A 16888-nucleotide genomic window follows, 5' to 3' on the forward strand; every position below is an offset into this window, starting at 1 on the left:
AATCGAGGCATTTATCTGGACTTGGACTAGGCAGGCCATATGCAGTTAAGGTACGGAGTACATACATTAATTACAGCTTGAATGTGGGGAAGTCACGTACTGTTAGCTCTGGGTCGCGTCCAAGATATGCTTTCAAGTGGGTCTTCGAATGACCGTGACTGATGCTCTCGTATCACCCACCAGTGCCACTTGTGAGGCTTTCGCTAGTCGATTTACAGTATGAGCCGGAATAATGGTTTTAAAGTATTTTTAATATCTTCATTGCATAGTCCTGAGAGACTTCGACATCAAGTGAGCATACATGGTAGCATACATTGGGGCATACATTGGGGCATACAAGCGCATACTCCGCCTTTACAACTTAATCCACCGACCCATCCACTCATTCACAATCGACTTGGCCTCATCCACCAGTCCCAGATCCAGCAGCAATTGCGTCGTGCCGCGGACAGCCGAGTCCAGGGCAGAGAAGATCCACGCATGGGTATAACTGGTGTGCTCTCCGATGAAAATCGTCTTGAATTCCGTCTGGTAGTAAGCCGGGAGGTACAACTCCTGCTGTCCGACCAACGGATCCGCCCATGCACCCGCCTGGTGCTGATCGACCTCCCAACACTGGCGGTCGTAGATGCCGGTGAATTGCTCTGCCGCGATCTCGCCGTGAACTTCCACCATCGTCCGCTGGACAAGCGCAACGTGCTCTTCCTCGCTCAGCGCCGCAGTGGAGCGCGCCTCCGTGCCGGAGATGTACGAAGCCAGGATCACGCCTGGCCCGGTGCCGTTAATGTCGTAGGACGGGTAGCAAACGCTACCCACCCCGGCCACATCGACCGAGCCGCAGCCACCGTAGATGGGTTCATCCAGGTGCTCCCAGAAGCGAGTCTTGTAGAGCAGCGCCATCTTACAGGCCGGATCGTAGTTGAGCGTTGAGATGGCGCGGCTGAGCAACGAGGAGTACCGCGGCAGTTCCCAAAGTCGAACTTTGCTGAACGGCGCGGCCACGACGGCGTAGTCATACTCCTTCGTCGTGGGCGTCATTGCGAACAGGTCGTCCCGCCAGGAGACTCCGATCTTCCCGGAGGTTTCATTATACGTGAGTCCGCTGATCGTGCGGTTCAGGGTCAGTCGGTCTGAGACATGCGGGTAAAAGGCGCGAGGCAGGGATTCGAGACCCTTGTCGATGGTGCGCCATTCTGTGGCGGCGAAGTATACGTCGTCATATAGGTCCCCCCAGATGGGAGAGTCGGTGGTTCCGGCAACATAGTCGCTGATGTTGGCATTATATCCAAGAGCGTATTGCAGGTATCCGGCCTCCGACCAGTGAAACATGTTGTTGTCCACAGCCCAGCGGTGCATCTTGTACATGTTCGTGGCAATCTGAGCGATGGTCTCGCGCGAGTCGATCGTTGTATAATTGTCATAGGCGGCTTTTGCATCGGCAACAGCCGTAGCGTTTGACGAGGCAGCCGTGTAAACTAAGGATGAGTTGGCGGCGACGTCTGCGGCGGTGGGGATGCGGCCGTCCGGGAGACGGACACCTCCCGAGTCGGCGGGCACATTGGGGGTGCTCTGGTGCCAAGGAATGAAGTTGACCTGAAGCTCAGGCTCGTCGACGTTCATCTGGTTCAGAGCCCCGGCCAGTTGAAACACCATCCGGTGGTCCATGATCTCGAGTGTCTCGTTCGTGTCGGAATAGGTAATGCTGACAGGAAATCGCATCGGGCCCATCTCCTGATACTGGTATTGGTCGGGGCGCGTGTTGTTGAGGTATTTGGTGCGAATGCGGCCGCCGATCCTGCCGGAGGACTCGAAGATGTGCCAGTCATGGATCCCGACCGACTCGAGGAGCAAGCTTGTCATCAAGCCGGACATGCCACCTCCGAGGATAGCGACCGAGGTGTTCTTAGCTTTGGCGACCAACGATGCGTCCTCGGTCTTAGACTTCATGTATGCGATCCCATCAAACCAGGGGCCCTCCATGTCGGCCACATCGGCGATGCTCTCTCGTTTGTCGACGCGCTTGGCAATTGAGACGGGCGCAGAGCGACCGACCAGAGAGTTCCCCGAGAATGCATGCAGGCAGTGTAAATGAGGAGCGTCGGACGGAGTGATCCAGACCAGTCGCCCGGGTCGGGCATCTTGTTGTACAAACACGCTGGTGATATCGTGGTGGCTCTGGGAGGGGTTGCGGAGGTTGCAGTCTCCATACACGACTCGCAGGGGGCCTGCAAATTCATGGTCGATAAATTCCAGATGAATGTTGTGCAAGGAGTCTGCGGTGACGTCCACCAAGTCCGTGAATCGCACGAGGTCGTAATCGACCCCTGTCCGCGCAACCCCAGCATCACTGAGGCCCGCGACTGCTAAGCTTAGCAACAATTGTCTGAAATATCTCTTCATCTTCCGCTGTGTCCGGTCAAACTATGGAGAGAGGTGTTGTGCTCTGCTGCTCGATTGCGATTGTCCCAACCCCAGCGCCTGGGGCTTTATACGCCTTCCGCGGCCATGATTTGAGCTCGCTGCCAACGCCCGTTATCAGTTGAGCTTGTCCCTCTCAATCCGTGACACAACAAAACCGGACCTGTATCTCCAGATTTCGATTAAGGCGCGCCTTTGCCATGACATGGCCGTGTGGATACAGTCCTCGTCCCGGTTCCTCTAAGCGAGGCCGCGGGTCACTCATTCTCCCGGTGTCGGAATTTCTCACTGGGAAGCCGTTATCAATGTCTCCGCCTGGATTTGCCAGTCGAGTCAAGAGGCGAGTGAGCCCCGCGCGGGGTAGGTTGAATTGGCGGGATGGGAGTTGTGTAGGATCATCCCTGACGTATCTGAGCTTGGGGGGAGGGCGAGATAACGAGGGTGGGTTGGTGCCGCACTGCCGATATCTCCTCAGCTGGTTCGGTGCTTATCATGATTTGCTCTGAGGGTGCCAAGCACACGTGGTTCGAGATGCTCTTGGCAGGGAAGATAAGTGAAGAAAATCTCAGATAAACACTGCAAGGAGTAGTTTAGACGAGAGTGTCTTATCATGGGGGGAAGGAAGAGGGGGAGAGAGAGAGAGAGAAGACGACGACGACGACGATGAAGGATGGAGGATGGAGAAGCGGAACAGACCGGCAGAATTGGGGGATGGGGAATTAGATCATGTGATCCATTGCGAGTTGTATGCGAATTGTGTGCAGGTGAGCTCTGCTGTGCACAGGTCTACAAGTCTACGGAGTAGATCTCAATTATCTCTCGCATGCTGTCAGATATATCATATATCAGGTGGTCATATGGCATTGCGCAGTGGGAAGTGCGATTGTCGACTGATGAATCACTGCTCCCACCACCGAAAAAAATGGGAGACATAAATATGTTCCGCTGCAGCAGGCTGTACAAAACACCGAGTAGAGCACAAGAACCCAAGCAATTAGCTACTATTGAAGGACTCAATAAGGCTAATTGAAACCATATCACTACTAAAGCAAGATGAATAGGAAGGAAGGATGATTTCCGACCGTGGACATTTACTCGTCCTGTACGGAGTACTTCACACCTTACTGCCTGAGGCGTCAATCTATCTTCTAGCCAAGTCGGGACTAGGGCGGAGTGACACAGTCGCGCCTCGATTTGTTTTGCTTGTCTTGTTTACTTAGTTTGTTTCTTCATCCCCACTACCACCAATAACAACTTCATCATCATCACCAAGTCCTCCTCTTCTTCTTCCCTCTACGACCACGAGTCCTGATATAACTTGCTCTTACTAGTAGCCATCTGAGCCACCGAGGTCAACGTGGCCCCACCCAAGATGTCAAATACCGCCATCTCCGATTGCAATTCCTTCGCAAACCAGCTCCGCAGCTCGACCGCCACCAGCGAGTCCACCCCATACTGATGTAACGGCTTGCTCGCATCAATGTCCGTCACCGCAATCGACAGCGCTTTCGATAGCTTCTCCGCGATAGCTTCCCTGGCCACTGCATGAGCGCTGGCCAGCGACTCCGCCCGTTGCAACGCGCTCGCGATCGAGTCGCTCGCGCCCGCACTGCGATCCGCTCGTTCGTGGACGGTGAGATGCCCGAACATTGGCTTCTTCAGCCACATCGCCTGCGTCGCCTTGGGAGACAGTCCCACGGTGACTTGGCAGTCCGAAGCCTTGTCTAGACTGACCTGAGGATCGCAGTAATAGTCCAAGAGCGCGTGGAGTTGAGGTTCAGTCACCGGCTCCAACCCCATACTTGCGATCAACATATCCCGCAGCTGCGCGTCCTCAGCCACCGCCCCGGCAAAGTCGAACACTCCCAGATCCAGCGCAGTTGCCTTCTCCCCAAGCGCCACGCGATGACGTGCCAGCGCATCCTGGAAGGCGTTGCCCGCCGCGTAGTTGGCCTGCCCCGTGGTCCCGACGATCCCTGAAATGGAGGACAACATGATGAAGAAGTCCATACCCTGCGGAAGGTGACGGTGGAGGTTCCATGACCCTTGCACTTTGGGGGCGAGGGACTCGTGCCACGCTTGATGAGAGATGTTCTCGAACAACGCATCCTATCATGGTCAGGGTCAGAACGTGCATCGGGAGACACCATATGATATAGGGAAAGCTTACTCGCAACACCATGGCCGCGTTGAGACATCCCCGGATTGGAGGCATCTGAGACCTGCATAGCTGGAGGGTGTTTTGCAGCGGCACTTCATCCGAAACATCACAGGCTGGGGCTAGGACTTGGACGCCTCGTGTCTGCAGTTGCTCCACAAGCACACGGCCTCTCTCGCTTTGTCCTCCGGAGCGTGACAGCAACAGAAGGTGGCGTGCACCTCGATCCGCGAACCAATGGGCAATGTTGCTCCCCAGTCCTCCCAAGCCTCCGCAGATGACAAATGTAGAGTCGGGATCCAAAGAGTACGTTGGCTTGGTATTCAAAATCGTCTAGCACAGTGTTAGTGTCGCAGCCAAAGAAAGGGTACCCCGGGAAGCAGCTCACCATCACTTCGTCATCGGGGCGCATTTCCAAAACCATTTTACCGACTTGCTGTCCGCCCTGCATGACTCGGAAAGCTTTCTCGATCTCACCCACTCCATGCTGACGGATGGGCTGCGAGGGGTGCAGCTTTCCTTGCTGCACGGACGCGAAGATCTTGTCAAGAGCAGCGGCACAAATTTCGGGTCTCTCCACCGACATGGCGGCGAGGTCCACGCCACTGTAGGTGACATTGCGAAGAAATTGAGACATAGGCAGTCTCTGATTAGATAGTATGTCCCGCTTGCCGATCTCAAGGAATCTGCCATACGGCGCTATGCATTCCCACGAAGCCAGTAGACTCTCTCCAGCCAGCGAGTTCAGGATGATATCCACCCCTTTGCCGCCCGTGCGGTGCTGAATGGCTTGCGCGAACAAAGTGGTTCGACTGGAGAAGATGTGCGTCTCTGGAATCTGATAAGTGTCGATGAGAAATTGCTTCTTGCTCTGAGAGCCGACCGTCGCAAAGATGGTAGCCCCCGCGTTCTTTGCGATTTGAATCGCCGCTTGTCCGGTGCCGCCAGTTCCCGAATGGATCAAGACCGATTCGCCGGCCTGGATGCGCGCAACATTGTGCAAAGCTACGTATGCGGTGGCGTAGTTCACCGGAATCGCTGCAGCCTCGGGGAAAGAGATGCCAGGGGGAATCTTCACTACGGGCCCACCCTCGTGAACCCGGATCGAGGTGGCAAAACATCCGTCGCCGAGGGCAGCAACTGCATCTCCGACCCGGAATTTGGAGACAGCGTCGCCCACTCGACTGACAACCCCCGAGCACTCGGAGCCAGTGTGCGTGGCCTTCAGTTGGCCTACAGCAATTAGTACGTCGCGGAAGTTCACGCCTGCGCACTTGACCTGTATCTCAATCTCATCTGGCTTGAGCTGTCGGTATGCTGTGGCATTTTCCAGGAACCGAAAGCCGCTGATCAGTCCAGGCGAAGAAGCGTCTAATTGCAAGGGGATTTGGCACTCAAACTTCTGCACTGCGCGCTGCTGAGAGCTGGCTTTGCGTGATACCGTTTCGTTGAGTTGCGCGGGCGTCACGATACGAGGGATGTGAAGCATATTGCTTTGTTCAATGTACTCTGTATCTGCACCCTTCGCAGCTGGCGAAGCCAGAAAACGAGCTAGATTCGCCACATGCTGCGCCACTTGGCTCAATGGTTTTTCGGGCTCCAAGCAAAGAAGGTGCAGATTGCGCCGGCTATCCTCTTCCATCAAGACGCGGAACAATCCTTCAACTAGACGGAAATGCGGTTTGGTTGGCAAGACACCTCCTCCTTGGTTGACCCACAGCACCTGAGATGCCGATGAAAGACAACTCTGAAGCTTTTCATACAGCCCAGGTTGGATGTCTGTCCACACCGGACGCTGGAGCTCGATGACGAAAACTCGAAGCGATTCGGTGTCTTTCTGATGCCTGATGGTTTCCTCAAGTGAGACGCTTCGAACCTGCGTGCATCCAATACTCTCGCATTGTTTGGTAATGGCATGTGCCAGGTGTTCCTGGTCGGGTTCCGTAGAATCGTACACTACCTCGATCTCTGTCACAGCACGCGTTTCGTGCTTGTTTTCGACCGCTGTCGAAATCATCAAGCTGCATTCGTGCGAACGCTCGCTGTCAAAGTCGGGTAACGAGACATCCACCCCAGAATATCCAACCTGTCGGAGGATTTCATCCCATTGACCTTCGTCCACGTACCGGGACGAGTTGCAATGCGGCTCCGAATCTGTAGCTGCTTAGGATTGCGACCCTTCTGACATTGCGAAGAGCTTACCTTGCCACCATTGCTCAAATAGACTGGACACAAATGTCGACCGGCACTCAGGAACGACTCCTTCGTACACAACTAGCTTGCCCTCTCTACTTGCCGTGTGAGCGGACATAACACAATAGCGATAGATGTGGACTCACGGTTTGAGCAGCCTCCGCGCATTCTGCAATGCCTTTCGCAAACTTGCTGTTTTATGAAAGACCTGCATGACTGTCAGTTGCGGGCCCGAAACAACTCAGGCTGGGATATATACCATCGAGGCCACGACCACATCATACGTGCCACACTCAAAACCTTGCGTGGCCGGGTCTTGTTCAATGTCGAGCACATTGAACCCCATGTGCTCGGCTTCCGAGGCGAACCTATCCTTGGCTGTAGCGATGCTTTCAGGCGATGCATCAGTGAAGTCCAGGTGTGCGTATCGTCTGTCACTTGCATCCCTTTCCAATGTAGCCAGAATAATTTCCGTTACAGTTCCAGCATCTCCCCCTAACTCCAGGACCTTCATCTTGGGAAGGCGATGAGCCAGCAGATCAAGGTATTTGCTCAGGCCCCGGATGCCGTGCGATTCAGCGACCTGACTCGTTAGAGGCACGGTTCGTGAAGTGAGAGGGTAACCACTTACATGTTCCCGATACGCTGCCTTCAGCATATCCCCTTCAAGCAGACTGGACGGATCCAGCTCCCCAGTCAGGAGTTTTGTTAGATTGCGAGCGACTGTGGCGTACATATAGCCCTGTTTGCTGCCTAGAATTCGATTCTCGGCCTCTTCAATATACGATCGGTTGGTCATTTGGCTGGCAACACCCAGGGAGACCATTTGCTGGTGGTGGATCAACCAGGTGTGGTACTTCTTGAGCTTCGGATTTGTTGGCTGGAACCCTGTCTCTACCAAGGCAGAGAGCGTTTCTGTCCCTCGTGCTGCGAGCACAATATCCAGGTCTTCATAGAAGCTTTCGTGGTTGATCGCATCAGCAGATACAGCACTGCATAAACCGGCAATCTCCGCATCGCTCAGCAACATCAAGTCTGGCTTCCACTCGATTTGATGACAGAGGTTATCCGCAGACCCATCGACCCCGTCAGTCAGACCTGGCGTGTCAACGATGTTCATACGCAACCCCGCCACGGACACTAAGGTCTTTTGCAACTTGTCGTCAAGTACAACGATGTTCGAAGATGGGCCAATGAATTGCGACACCTTGGAGCATGTGCCATGGACCTTGAGCACCGTGGATGACAGCGCGTGGCTATCGACCCATAACGTCTCAATGTAGGTCGGCACCGCAGTTGGGATCCTATCCGTTTCCGAGGGTACTGATGCCCAGATAGCTGTTTGAAGGATGGCATCCAGTGTTGTTGGGTGGATCGTCTCTCCCAAGGATGTCGAGAAGTTCTGGACCAGAGCAGTCACCTCTGCCTCCGCTCTGCCCTGGGAGAGCTCTTGCACCAGTTGGAAAGCCGGACCGTAGCCATAGCCTGAATCCTCCAGGGTATGATACAACTTCTCCCCCCTCATGGTCAATTTAGACGTTTGTGCTGCCGCCGAGTAAGCGTCCCGCTGAGCGGCCTGCAGCTCAACTGCGAGCGCTTTCTCCATCTCCTCTTCCTTATCGCCATAGACAATCTGAACGGAGCCCGTGCAGTTATCGATCCAGGCCTCGTTCTCGAACGTGCAGACGTTGAAGTCAAACCAGCCGGACCGTTTCGACTCCATATTCTTGGCAGGCCGAAGATGAAAATTGGTCTCAATGCCTTGTGCCCCCGATGGCACCCGAATGGCCGCGCGGAAGGCGACATCTCGGACATTGAAGCCGGAGATCGGCCTGCTTGGATCCGCCAGCTGCTTGGCTGCCTCGATACCCATGACCACCATCCCTGCTCCAGGGTAGAGGATCGTTCCATTAATCTTTGCAGATATCAGCATTACCCCCCGGTCGTAGCCATTGATGGAATCCGTACCTTGTGATCCTGGACCCAGGGCATTTCAGCCACCCGGATGATATTCCTCCACCGCGCTTCCAGCGGGTTCTGGTTCTGATCCGCCAACCCCAAGAGGTCGTTCCGAGCGAATCGTCGCAGACGGTGACCTTTACTTATTTTGCTCTCGTACCAGTAGACTTTCTCATGGTTGAAGGGATATTCAGGCAGATTTGGCAGAGCTCGGCATGTTGAATCGTCCTGGTTGACCAGGGTCAAGTCGATGGGATATCCTGCGGTATACAGATCACCGAACACTGAAAAAGCGGTATCCACGGCGGACATGTTACGCACCAGCAAAGACAGGTATTTGATGGAAGAGCTCTTGCCGATGTTTTTCAAGATATCCTTGCAGGCACCTTGCAGTACTGAATGAGGCCCGACTTCCAGAAGGTGATCGATCTTGCGTTTCCGTCGGTGGCTGCCGTCCACCGAATTCGTAGGGTTGGATGAGGCGGAGCAGAGCGTGGCGAGTCCATCGGAAAAGCGTACCGGCGATATCATATTCCTAACCCAGTGAGAAGCCTGACGCGGCTCGTCGGGGTCGATCCAGTCACCGGTGATGGATGAGACCATCTGAGGCCGGGTGTGCGGCTCTGAAGGGTCACCCTCCAGCTCGCCAAGAGCTTCCAGATACTGGGCCGCGATTTCCTTCATCTGGACGGAGTGATAAGCTAAGTTGACCTTGAGTCTGCGACAGAAGACCTTATCCAGGTCCAGTCGAGCCTTGAGTGCGTCGAGTTGCACCCCTTCTCCAGAGACGGTCACGCTCTTGGGACTGTTGATGCAGCCAACGGTCAGTCGTGGAACCTCAAACGCGGCGCTCACTGCTTCAATGTACGGCAACACCTCCTTTTCGGAGAGGGCGACAGCCAACATGGACCCTTTCATCTGTGCGCTTTTCTCCAGCCGACTGCTCATGTTGCCTCGGAAGTACGAGACTTTCCAGGCCGAACGGCGGGATATCGCGCGGGAACAGTATCTGGCCCATAATCAGCAGGACTCTTGCATGCTGATGGAACGGATACTCACGCCGCGGCAACCTCACCAGAAGAGTGGCCGAGTACGGCTTTGGGTACAATGTTGAACGACCGCAGCAGGTCCACCAGAGCTACTTGGAGAATTGTGCACAGAATCTGGCTGTACTCAGTGCGATTCACGTTCGATTCGCTTTCGTTTCGCTGGAGTTCATCTGAATTCAATTAGCACCAGCTAGGCTTGAGAATGGAACATGTCACCCAGCATACCAACGGGATCCCATTTGCATCCTAGATTTCGGAGATATTCTGCAGCCTCTTCGATGCTTTGACGGAATGCAGGATACGTGTGGAATAGCTCGCGTCCCATCCCGTACCACTGCGCTCCTTGCTACAAGATTGTCAGCGACCACGGCGGTGTGATGAGCAACCCGGAAACACCTGTACTCACGCCAGAGAAGATCATGGCAAGGCTTGGAGACTCCCGCGACTGAACAGCTCCGTAAAAACGCTCAGTCACTGCTCTCAGGTCGTCCGATGGCCGAGCTACGGCAAAGGTTCGCCACGGTAGGTGAGTCCTGCGTGAGGCCAGGGTATGTGATAGGCTCTTGAGGAAGGAATACTGATCCTCAACTGATTTGGAAAAGAAGGAACTCCAACTTTGCTCGAGGCGCGGGATACCCGCTTCATCCGCCGCAGACCAGACGAGGAGCTTCGGCGTATTAGTCAAGGACCTCGCAACTCCATTGGTGCCGTTCGATACTTGTTGGTGGACCCCGTTCTGAGTCGTACCGTTGGTGCGAGCCGAGGCAAGCGGTGGCATTGTGTTATGGTTCCCTTCCAGTTGGTTGAGTTGGAGGTAGTGATAGGCGTCATCTAGGACAATATGTGTGTTTGAGCCTCCATAGCCAAAGGAGCTGATGGAAGCACGTCGCACATCGCCCGTTGGCCACGGTAGGGCTTCTTGAGGAAACTTTGACAGTTAGCTTTATGCTTCGCCGCTAATCAACGCTGCATTGGGGCTTTACGTTGATATTCCAGAACTCGTCATCAATTCGCGGATTCAGGGTCTGCAGGTTCTCACTGTTCGGCGGAATGATGCCCTTCTCCAGCGCCAGAATGACCTTTATCATCCCGGCGATACCACTTGCACCCTCGAGGTGGCCGATATTCGACTTCACGGATCCTCTGCGGATCACATCACATTAGTCAGAATTGACGGACTACCAAGATGTAGCGAACCCACATGTACAACGGCTCGTCTGGCGAGCGATGCAGTCGGAAAACGGAACCAATAGCCCTGGTCTCGATGGGATCACCCACGGCGGTGCCTATATGCTGTCAGCTCAAACCATACCGAGGGACGGGGGATAGTGAATGCCAACCAGTTCCGTGTGCTTCAAAATACCGCGTCTGCCCGATATCCAGTCCTGCGTTGACGTAGGTCTCGCGAATCAACGCTGCCTGCATTTCCGCGCTGGGCTGGGTGATGCCCGGCGTCTTGCCGTCCTGATTCGAAGCTGAGGATCGAATCACTGCTCGAATGACGTCCCCGTCGCGCACAGCGTCCTCCACGGTCTTGATAACCAGAACCCCCACACCTTCACCGCGCGAGTACCCATTAGCACGGTCGTCGAAACTGAAGCACCGACTGTCCTTCGACAGCAGACCCAGGTTATCCATCATCTGCGTGACCTCAGCTGCCAGCAGGAGATTGCTTCCGATCGCCATGCCCTGATCATGTTAGCACACAGCCTGCATCCGTCCAGGGCGCTTCAAACAAACCATAGTCGCCTGGCCGCTCCAGATCGACTGACACGTCATGTCGATCGCCATCAAACTACTCGAACAGGCCGTGTCGACAGTGGCACTGGGCCCCGTCAGATCAAAGAACCAACTGATGCGGTTGGCGAGCATGTTGCCCGTCGTACCCGTGATATCGTATTTATGCTGGTGCAGGGGATCCTTCGCCCGCGACATCAACCAGTCATGACCGGACGAGCCCGTAAATACTGCGGTTCGAGACTTCGCGATGCGCTGCAACGGGATCCCCGCGTTTTCCAGCGCGTGGAACGCGGTCTCGAGGATCAAGCGCTGCGGCGGCTCCATCGCCTCGGCCTCGGCGGCGGTGATGGAGAAGAACGGCGCATCGAATCGGCGGAGATCCTCCGTCAGGAAATGCGCCCCGCGCATGGACAGCGCGTCCAGGCGATCGGTGTCTGCGCGGTGGTGCGTGTCGATGTTCAGTCGGTCCGGCGGGAAGTCGGTCGAGGCGCATCGTCGCTCCACGAGCATCTGCCAGAAGGACTCCGGGGTGACGGCATCCTGGGGCAGTTTGAAGGACAGTCCGACGATCGCCAGCGGTGTCGGAGGCTTTACTTCTACCGTTTGCGCCATGGATGGAGGAAGGGTGTAGATGTGAATGGGATGCCCTTGGGAGGCCAAAGCAAGAAGTCTATTCTAGGGAGGAGGGACCGTGGTGGATGGCCTTCCAATCGACCGACGAACCGCCTTTATTACTTTTGACTGGACTGACAGCATCTTGGGATTCCGTGTCACTTTTCCATGCTGCTTGGTAGGGGCTAGTGGAAGAATGAGATCGCCTCTTGCATGATGGGGTTGGGGTTGGGGCCTGAGACTGGGCACTGAGGCGCAAGATGCGAGACGCAATCGAAAAGTCACCGGTAATTTACTAGGTGCCAGATTTCAGCCAACTTTCCCGAGACCTGTCAGCTCAACCGCAAGCGATTCGCAGGAGTAATTCCGCCCAAGAATGAGAATTGTGGGTCTTATCTGCAGGAGCCGAGCGCAACGCCACTTTCAGGCCATCCGCACATACCGTACCGGTACAATGGTTCAGACTGCAGTATTTAGTAATCTATTCCGTAATCTGACAGATAATGAGCCCGGCGTGATTGCGGAGCGTCGGCTATGCCGAAGAGTTGGGTCTCAGCCTCGAGCATAGACTCCTTGCAGGGGGAAGCGCCCCTCGTCGTCTTCTCTCTGATTCTTTTTAGCTTTGCTCAGCATTCCTCGGCCCAGTTCGGGCATATCAAACTTGCGGGATGCTGCTACGCGTTATAAGTTGATGATCTGGGGCATATCGAGGCATTGACCTGTTTTCTGCCAACCCATCCCTCCGTGATCCTCGACAACGGCGATTCTACAAATGCGTTTCTTGTGGTATGCATGATGAAGTCAATGGTCCTTCCTGTCTTGAGGTTAATCTTAGTTCTTTGCTAGTTTACACGGACAAGGCAGCAATGCCCGAGTGAGTGTGACCCGGCCCGTCATAGACGTACTGACCTGACTCTTCGACACAGATCTTCCAGCAGCAGACTGGTATGAATCTAGCTAGCAGCCTGCAAGCCAATCCAATGGCGCTGACACCATCAACAGCCGCACTGCGCTATGAACTTGGAGACGACCACAGCTACGACTTCGTCAACGGTGTGGTCCCATGGGAAACCGATCGAGGTGTGCCGCATGCCATCCTGCCCTAACTGCCCCAAGTGCCCTAACTGAACCTCACCCACCCTAACCACCCAACAACAGATCTGGATCAGTTCGTGATGGGTGAAGAGCAAACGTTCGCGCACTGTGACCCCGAGGGACCTGAATCATGCCTCCAAGCTCTGGAGCACCTCGAACGGTACATCGCCGCGGAAGGACCCTACGACGGCATCATGGGGTTCAGCCAAGGGGCCAATGTTGCCCTGAGCTGGCTGCTCAAGTTGCAACGGGAGGCACGCCCACTGCCCTTCAGGTTCGGGGTCTTCTTCTCCAACCCGTGGGCTGTGTACGATTACCAGGAGCTGGTGAGCGGTCGCATTGTGCCCTTGCAGCGGGACGCGTACGCGGGGATGCTGGATCTGCCGACGGCGCATATCTGGGGGTCGGCGGACAAGAACGCGCCGGCGTCGGAGGCGATCACGGCGGCCTGTGTGGAAGGCAAGCGATCAGTCTGGGTACATAACAAGGGCCATGAGATTCCCGTCAACACTGACGCGGTGATCGCGATGGGGAAGACGATCACCCGGGCGCTGGTGAGAGCCTCGACGACGCAATATGCCTAGATAGTCCTCCCTCCAGCGGATTAGAAAATGTACCAGTGGTTTGCTGCCCGTAGTTGATCCTTCACCCTCGTCTCCGTCGGGATTCTGCTGAGCGAGCAAACGGCAAATGGAGATGAGATGCGTATAGGGGGGCGTAAACCGAGCTACCAAGACGGGAGAGAAAGAGGGGAAAGGGTCTGCCAGCCGTGTTTCGTGCAACTCCTGGCATTATCCTGACTGGAGGACGATAGCCAAGAGGGACTGTATCTGTACACTGCCTCGGTAGCAGTCTTCTGCAGCGTATGCGCTGGCAGATGCCGGGTTTCGAGGGGTGAGTGCAGGTGGACCCAACCAATCAATCACAGCCTCTGCGGAAGCGTCTGCAGTCATCCAAGCCCTGACAGATGCAAGGAATGGTAAGACAAGACAAGAGGATAGACCAAGGAGATAAGCGCCAAGTTACCCAACCCTGGTGGCTTCAATCCGCTCGTATTTCCGCCGATGCTATAGCTCCGGGGGGAACGCATTCCCATTGACACGACAGAAGGACCTGCAAGCTAACTGACTGGTCTGATTGTCTAGAACCGATGCATTATTTAGTGGAGACACCACCCCTATGGTCTTGCTGACTCGTACCGTGCGCATGCATCCTGCAGACTCAAGTAAACCACAGGAGGTTCAACGGTATTACAAAACACCTGTATCGTCATGTTCCCGTCACGGACATGCAATTTTGCAGTCTGTGTTACGCTTCGTTCGACGCGATGGGCTGGAAAAGGATTCTTGGGACATCCAGACGATCCAAAGGACTCGCGTCGATGATGGGACACCCCGAACACCCCGAACACCACATTCATCAATCACATCTGGTTTAAAAGGACACTGGAATGAAGAGAAGCATCCCGCATTTTCTTGGAAACCCCATCTGTTGACCATGCCGTCCTCCAGAACCACCGTCTCGCTGGCACAGTATCTGTTCACCCGCATCAAGGAAGTTGGCATCCGGTCTGTCCATGGCGTGCCCGGCGACTACAATCTGGTTGCGCTCGACTACGTATCGAAGGCGGGTCTCCGGTGGATTGGGAATTGCAACGAGCTCAATGCTGGTGAGACTTAGGCCCTTGTGTATCCTACCTACCTACCCCATTGCAGACTCCCTCGACTGACGGAACGACGACCCAGGATACGCGGCTGATGGCTACGCCCGGGTCCATGGCATCTCGGCCCTGATGACTGTCGCTGGGGTCGGGGAGCTGTCAGTCTCCAATGCCATCGCTGGAGCGTACGCCGAGTACGTCCCGATCGTGCACATTGTGGGACAGCCGAGCTTGGCCTTGCAGAAGCGGAAGAAGCTGCTGCATCACTCCCTGGGCGACGGGGACTTCGAGAGCATGGCCCGCATGTCGCACAGGACGGCCTCGAAGAGCGTCAAGCTCCAATGCGTCAGCCAGGCACCGGGACTCATCGACGAAGCGATCAGCCACTGCTGGAAATCCAGCCGACCGGTCTCCATCGTCTTACCCACGGACATGGTGCATGCCCCCGTCATGGCCGAGCCGCTCTCGCGGCCGCTGGACATGCTGCCCTCGCCCAACGATTCCGCGACGGAGCGGTGGACGGCCGATGCAATCTTGCGCGCTCTTCGGATCGCCCGGCAGCCCATCCTTTTGGTCGGGGGGTACAATGTCCGGTTCACGAAGAGGCAAGAGGTGCAGGAGTTGGCCGAGGCCTTCGGACTGCCGGTCTTCCTGTCTGCCTCGGGCAGGGGTATTATTGACGAAGAACATCCCTGCTTCCATGGACTGTATCTCGGGGACTGCTCCGATCCGTCCACCACCCGGAAAGTACGCTCGTCCGATTTGATTATCTCCGTCGGCAATATTCATTCGGATTTGAACGTCGCCTCCGTGTCGTGGGAGTTTGATCCCCTGAAGATGGTCGAGATCCGCGATGGGACGGTGCAAGTCCAGGGCAAGGCTTACCACGGGCTGAACAGTCAGGGGCTTCTGCAGACTCTCATCCGCCGTGCAGAAGAGTTGAGTCAGTCTGCCCGACGAAGCCCTGTGGCCACTGTGCAACCTAGCACATCTGCAAGCCCACACCCGATCTGCGCACCCCCCCCGATCACCCCCACGACTGTCGGCCGCGAGGCGATCTACGGCGGCGGGCTGATCATGATGCACGGGATGCTGAAACGTATGTCCCATACGCTGAGCTACAGAAAGACGACCGGGGCGCTGAACCACGACTGGCTCTGGCCGGCCCTGAGTGAATGGCTGCAACCGGGGGATACGGTCATCGCCGAGACTGGCACCTCCAACTTTGGCATCTGGTCCACCCGGTTTCCTCGCGATGTGACCTATATCAGCCAGTATGTCTGGGCGAGTGTGGGCTATTCCCTGGGCGCCTGCCAGGGGGCTGCAGCGGCCGTCCAGGATTCAGTCCTGCCTGATCGACGCACTGTCCTCTTCATCGGCGATGGCAGTTTTCAGTTTACGTGTCAGGAGCTGAGCACGATCGTCAAAAACCATCTGACCCCGATCATGTAAGTCAATTGACCCATCGAAGTCCGCAGCTGCATTGGGGATGATTAACTCCGATTGTTCAGATTTGTGATCTGCAACAATGGATACACGGTGGAGCGGCTGATCCACGGATGGCATGAATCGTACAACGACATTCAGGAATGGAAATATCGACAGCTGCTGGAGGTGTTTGGGGCGGAGCAAGGGTCCTATCAGACATATCAGATCCGCACCAAGGAGGAACTGGCGGCGCTTCTGCAGGATTCGGCTTTCAATAATGGGCGAATGCTTCGGGTGAGTTTCCCAGCGCTCGGTGATGCATCGATCCACGCAGGTTACTGACCCCATTGGCCATTTGGTCATCCTGCCGGTAGTTTGTCGAATTACATCTGGATCAGAACGATGCCCCCTCGGAGCTGAAAACCCTCACCCAGCAACTCGTAACACGAGATACGCATCCGCATCCACCAGAGTCCAGCAGCAAAGGGGAACTAGTGACTGGAGTTGTAGAGGACGAACTACGGAGTAATGTATAGACTTACTTTCTTCTTCTTCTTTTTTTTTTTTTTTTTTTTT

General features: G+C 55.4%; 3 protein-coding genes across 3 annotated transcripts; 2 read left to right on the top strand and 1 right to left on the bottom strand.

Annotated features, from left to right (window-relative positions):
• Positions 1-354: 354 nt before the first annotated feature.
• Positions 355-12129, bottom strand: BO72DRAFT_502212 (uncharacterized protein; the record flags this gene model as incomplete). Its single annotated transcript, XM_040949039.1, has 16 exons — positions 355-2360; positions 3747-4527; positions 4589-4909; positions 4965-6730; positions 6779-6864; positions 6916-6977; positions 7029-7352; positions 7401-8684; positions 8738-9737; positions 9788-9947; positions 10003-10123; positions 10184-10705; positions 10761-10920; positions 10979-11063; positions 11118-11466; positions 11518-12129. The coding sequence occupies 16 exons, from the start codon at positions 12127-12129 to the stop codon at positions 355-357; spliced, it is 9639 nt and encodes a 3212-aa protein (XP_040795136.1).
• Positions 12130-12862: 733 nt separating this feature from the next.
• On the top strand, positions 12863-13912 carry BO72DRAFT_453979 (uncharacterized protein). Its single transcript, XM_040946121.1, has 5 exons — positions 12863-12915; positions 12976-13003; positions 13056-13074; positions 13132-13209; positions 13288-13912. Exons 1-5 carry the CDS (start codon positions 12902-12904, stop codon positions 13806-13808), a joined length of 660 nt encoding a protein of 219 aa, XP_040795137.1. The 5' UTR covers positions 12863-12901; the 3' UTR covers positions 13809-13912.
• A 725-nt stretch (positions 13913-14637) lies between these two features.
• Positions 14638-16848, top strand: BO72DRAFT_442729 (alpha-keto acid decarboxylase family protein; the record flags this gene model as incomplete). The annotated part of the gene is made up of 5 exons (XM_040943524.1): positions 14638-14893; positions 14970-15859; positions 16013-16332; positions 16396-16606; positions 16687-16848. The coding sequence occupies exons 1-5, from the start codon at positions 14722-14724 to the stop codon at positions 16846-16848; spliced, it is 1755 nt and encodes a 584-aa protein (XP_040795138.1). The 5' UTR covers positions 14638-14721.
• Between the last annotated feature and the right edge of the window lie 40 nt (positions 16849-16888).

The sequence above is a fragment of the Aspergillus fijiensis genome (genome assembly GCF_003184825.1).
Source record: "Aspergillus fijiensis CBS 313.89 unplaced genomic scaffold BO72scaffold_114, whole genome shotgun sequence".
NCBI lineage: Eukaryota > Fungi > Ascomycota > Eurotiomycetes > Eurotiales > Aspergillaceae > Aspergillus > Aspergillus fijiensis.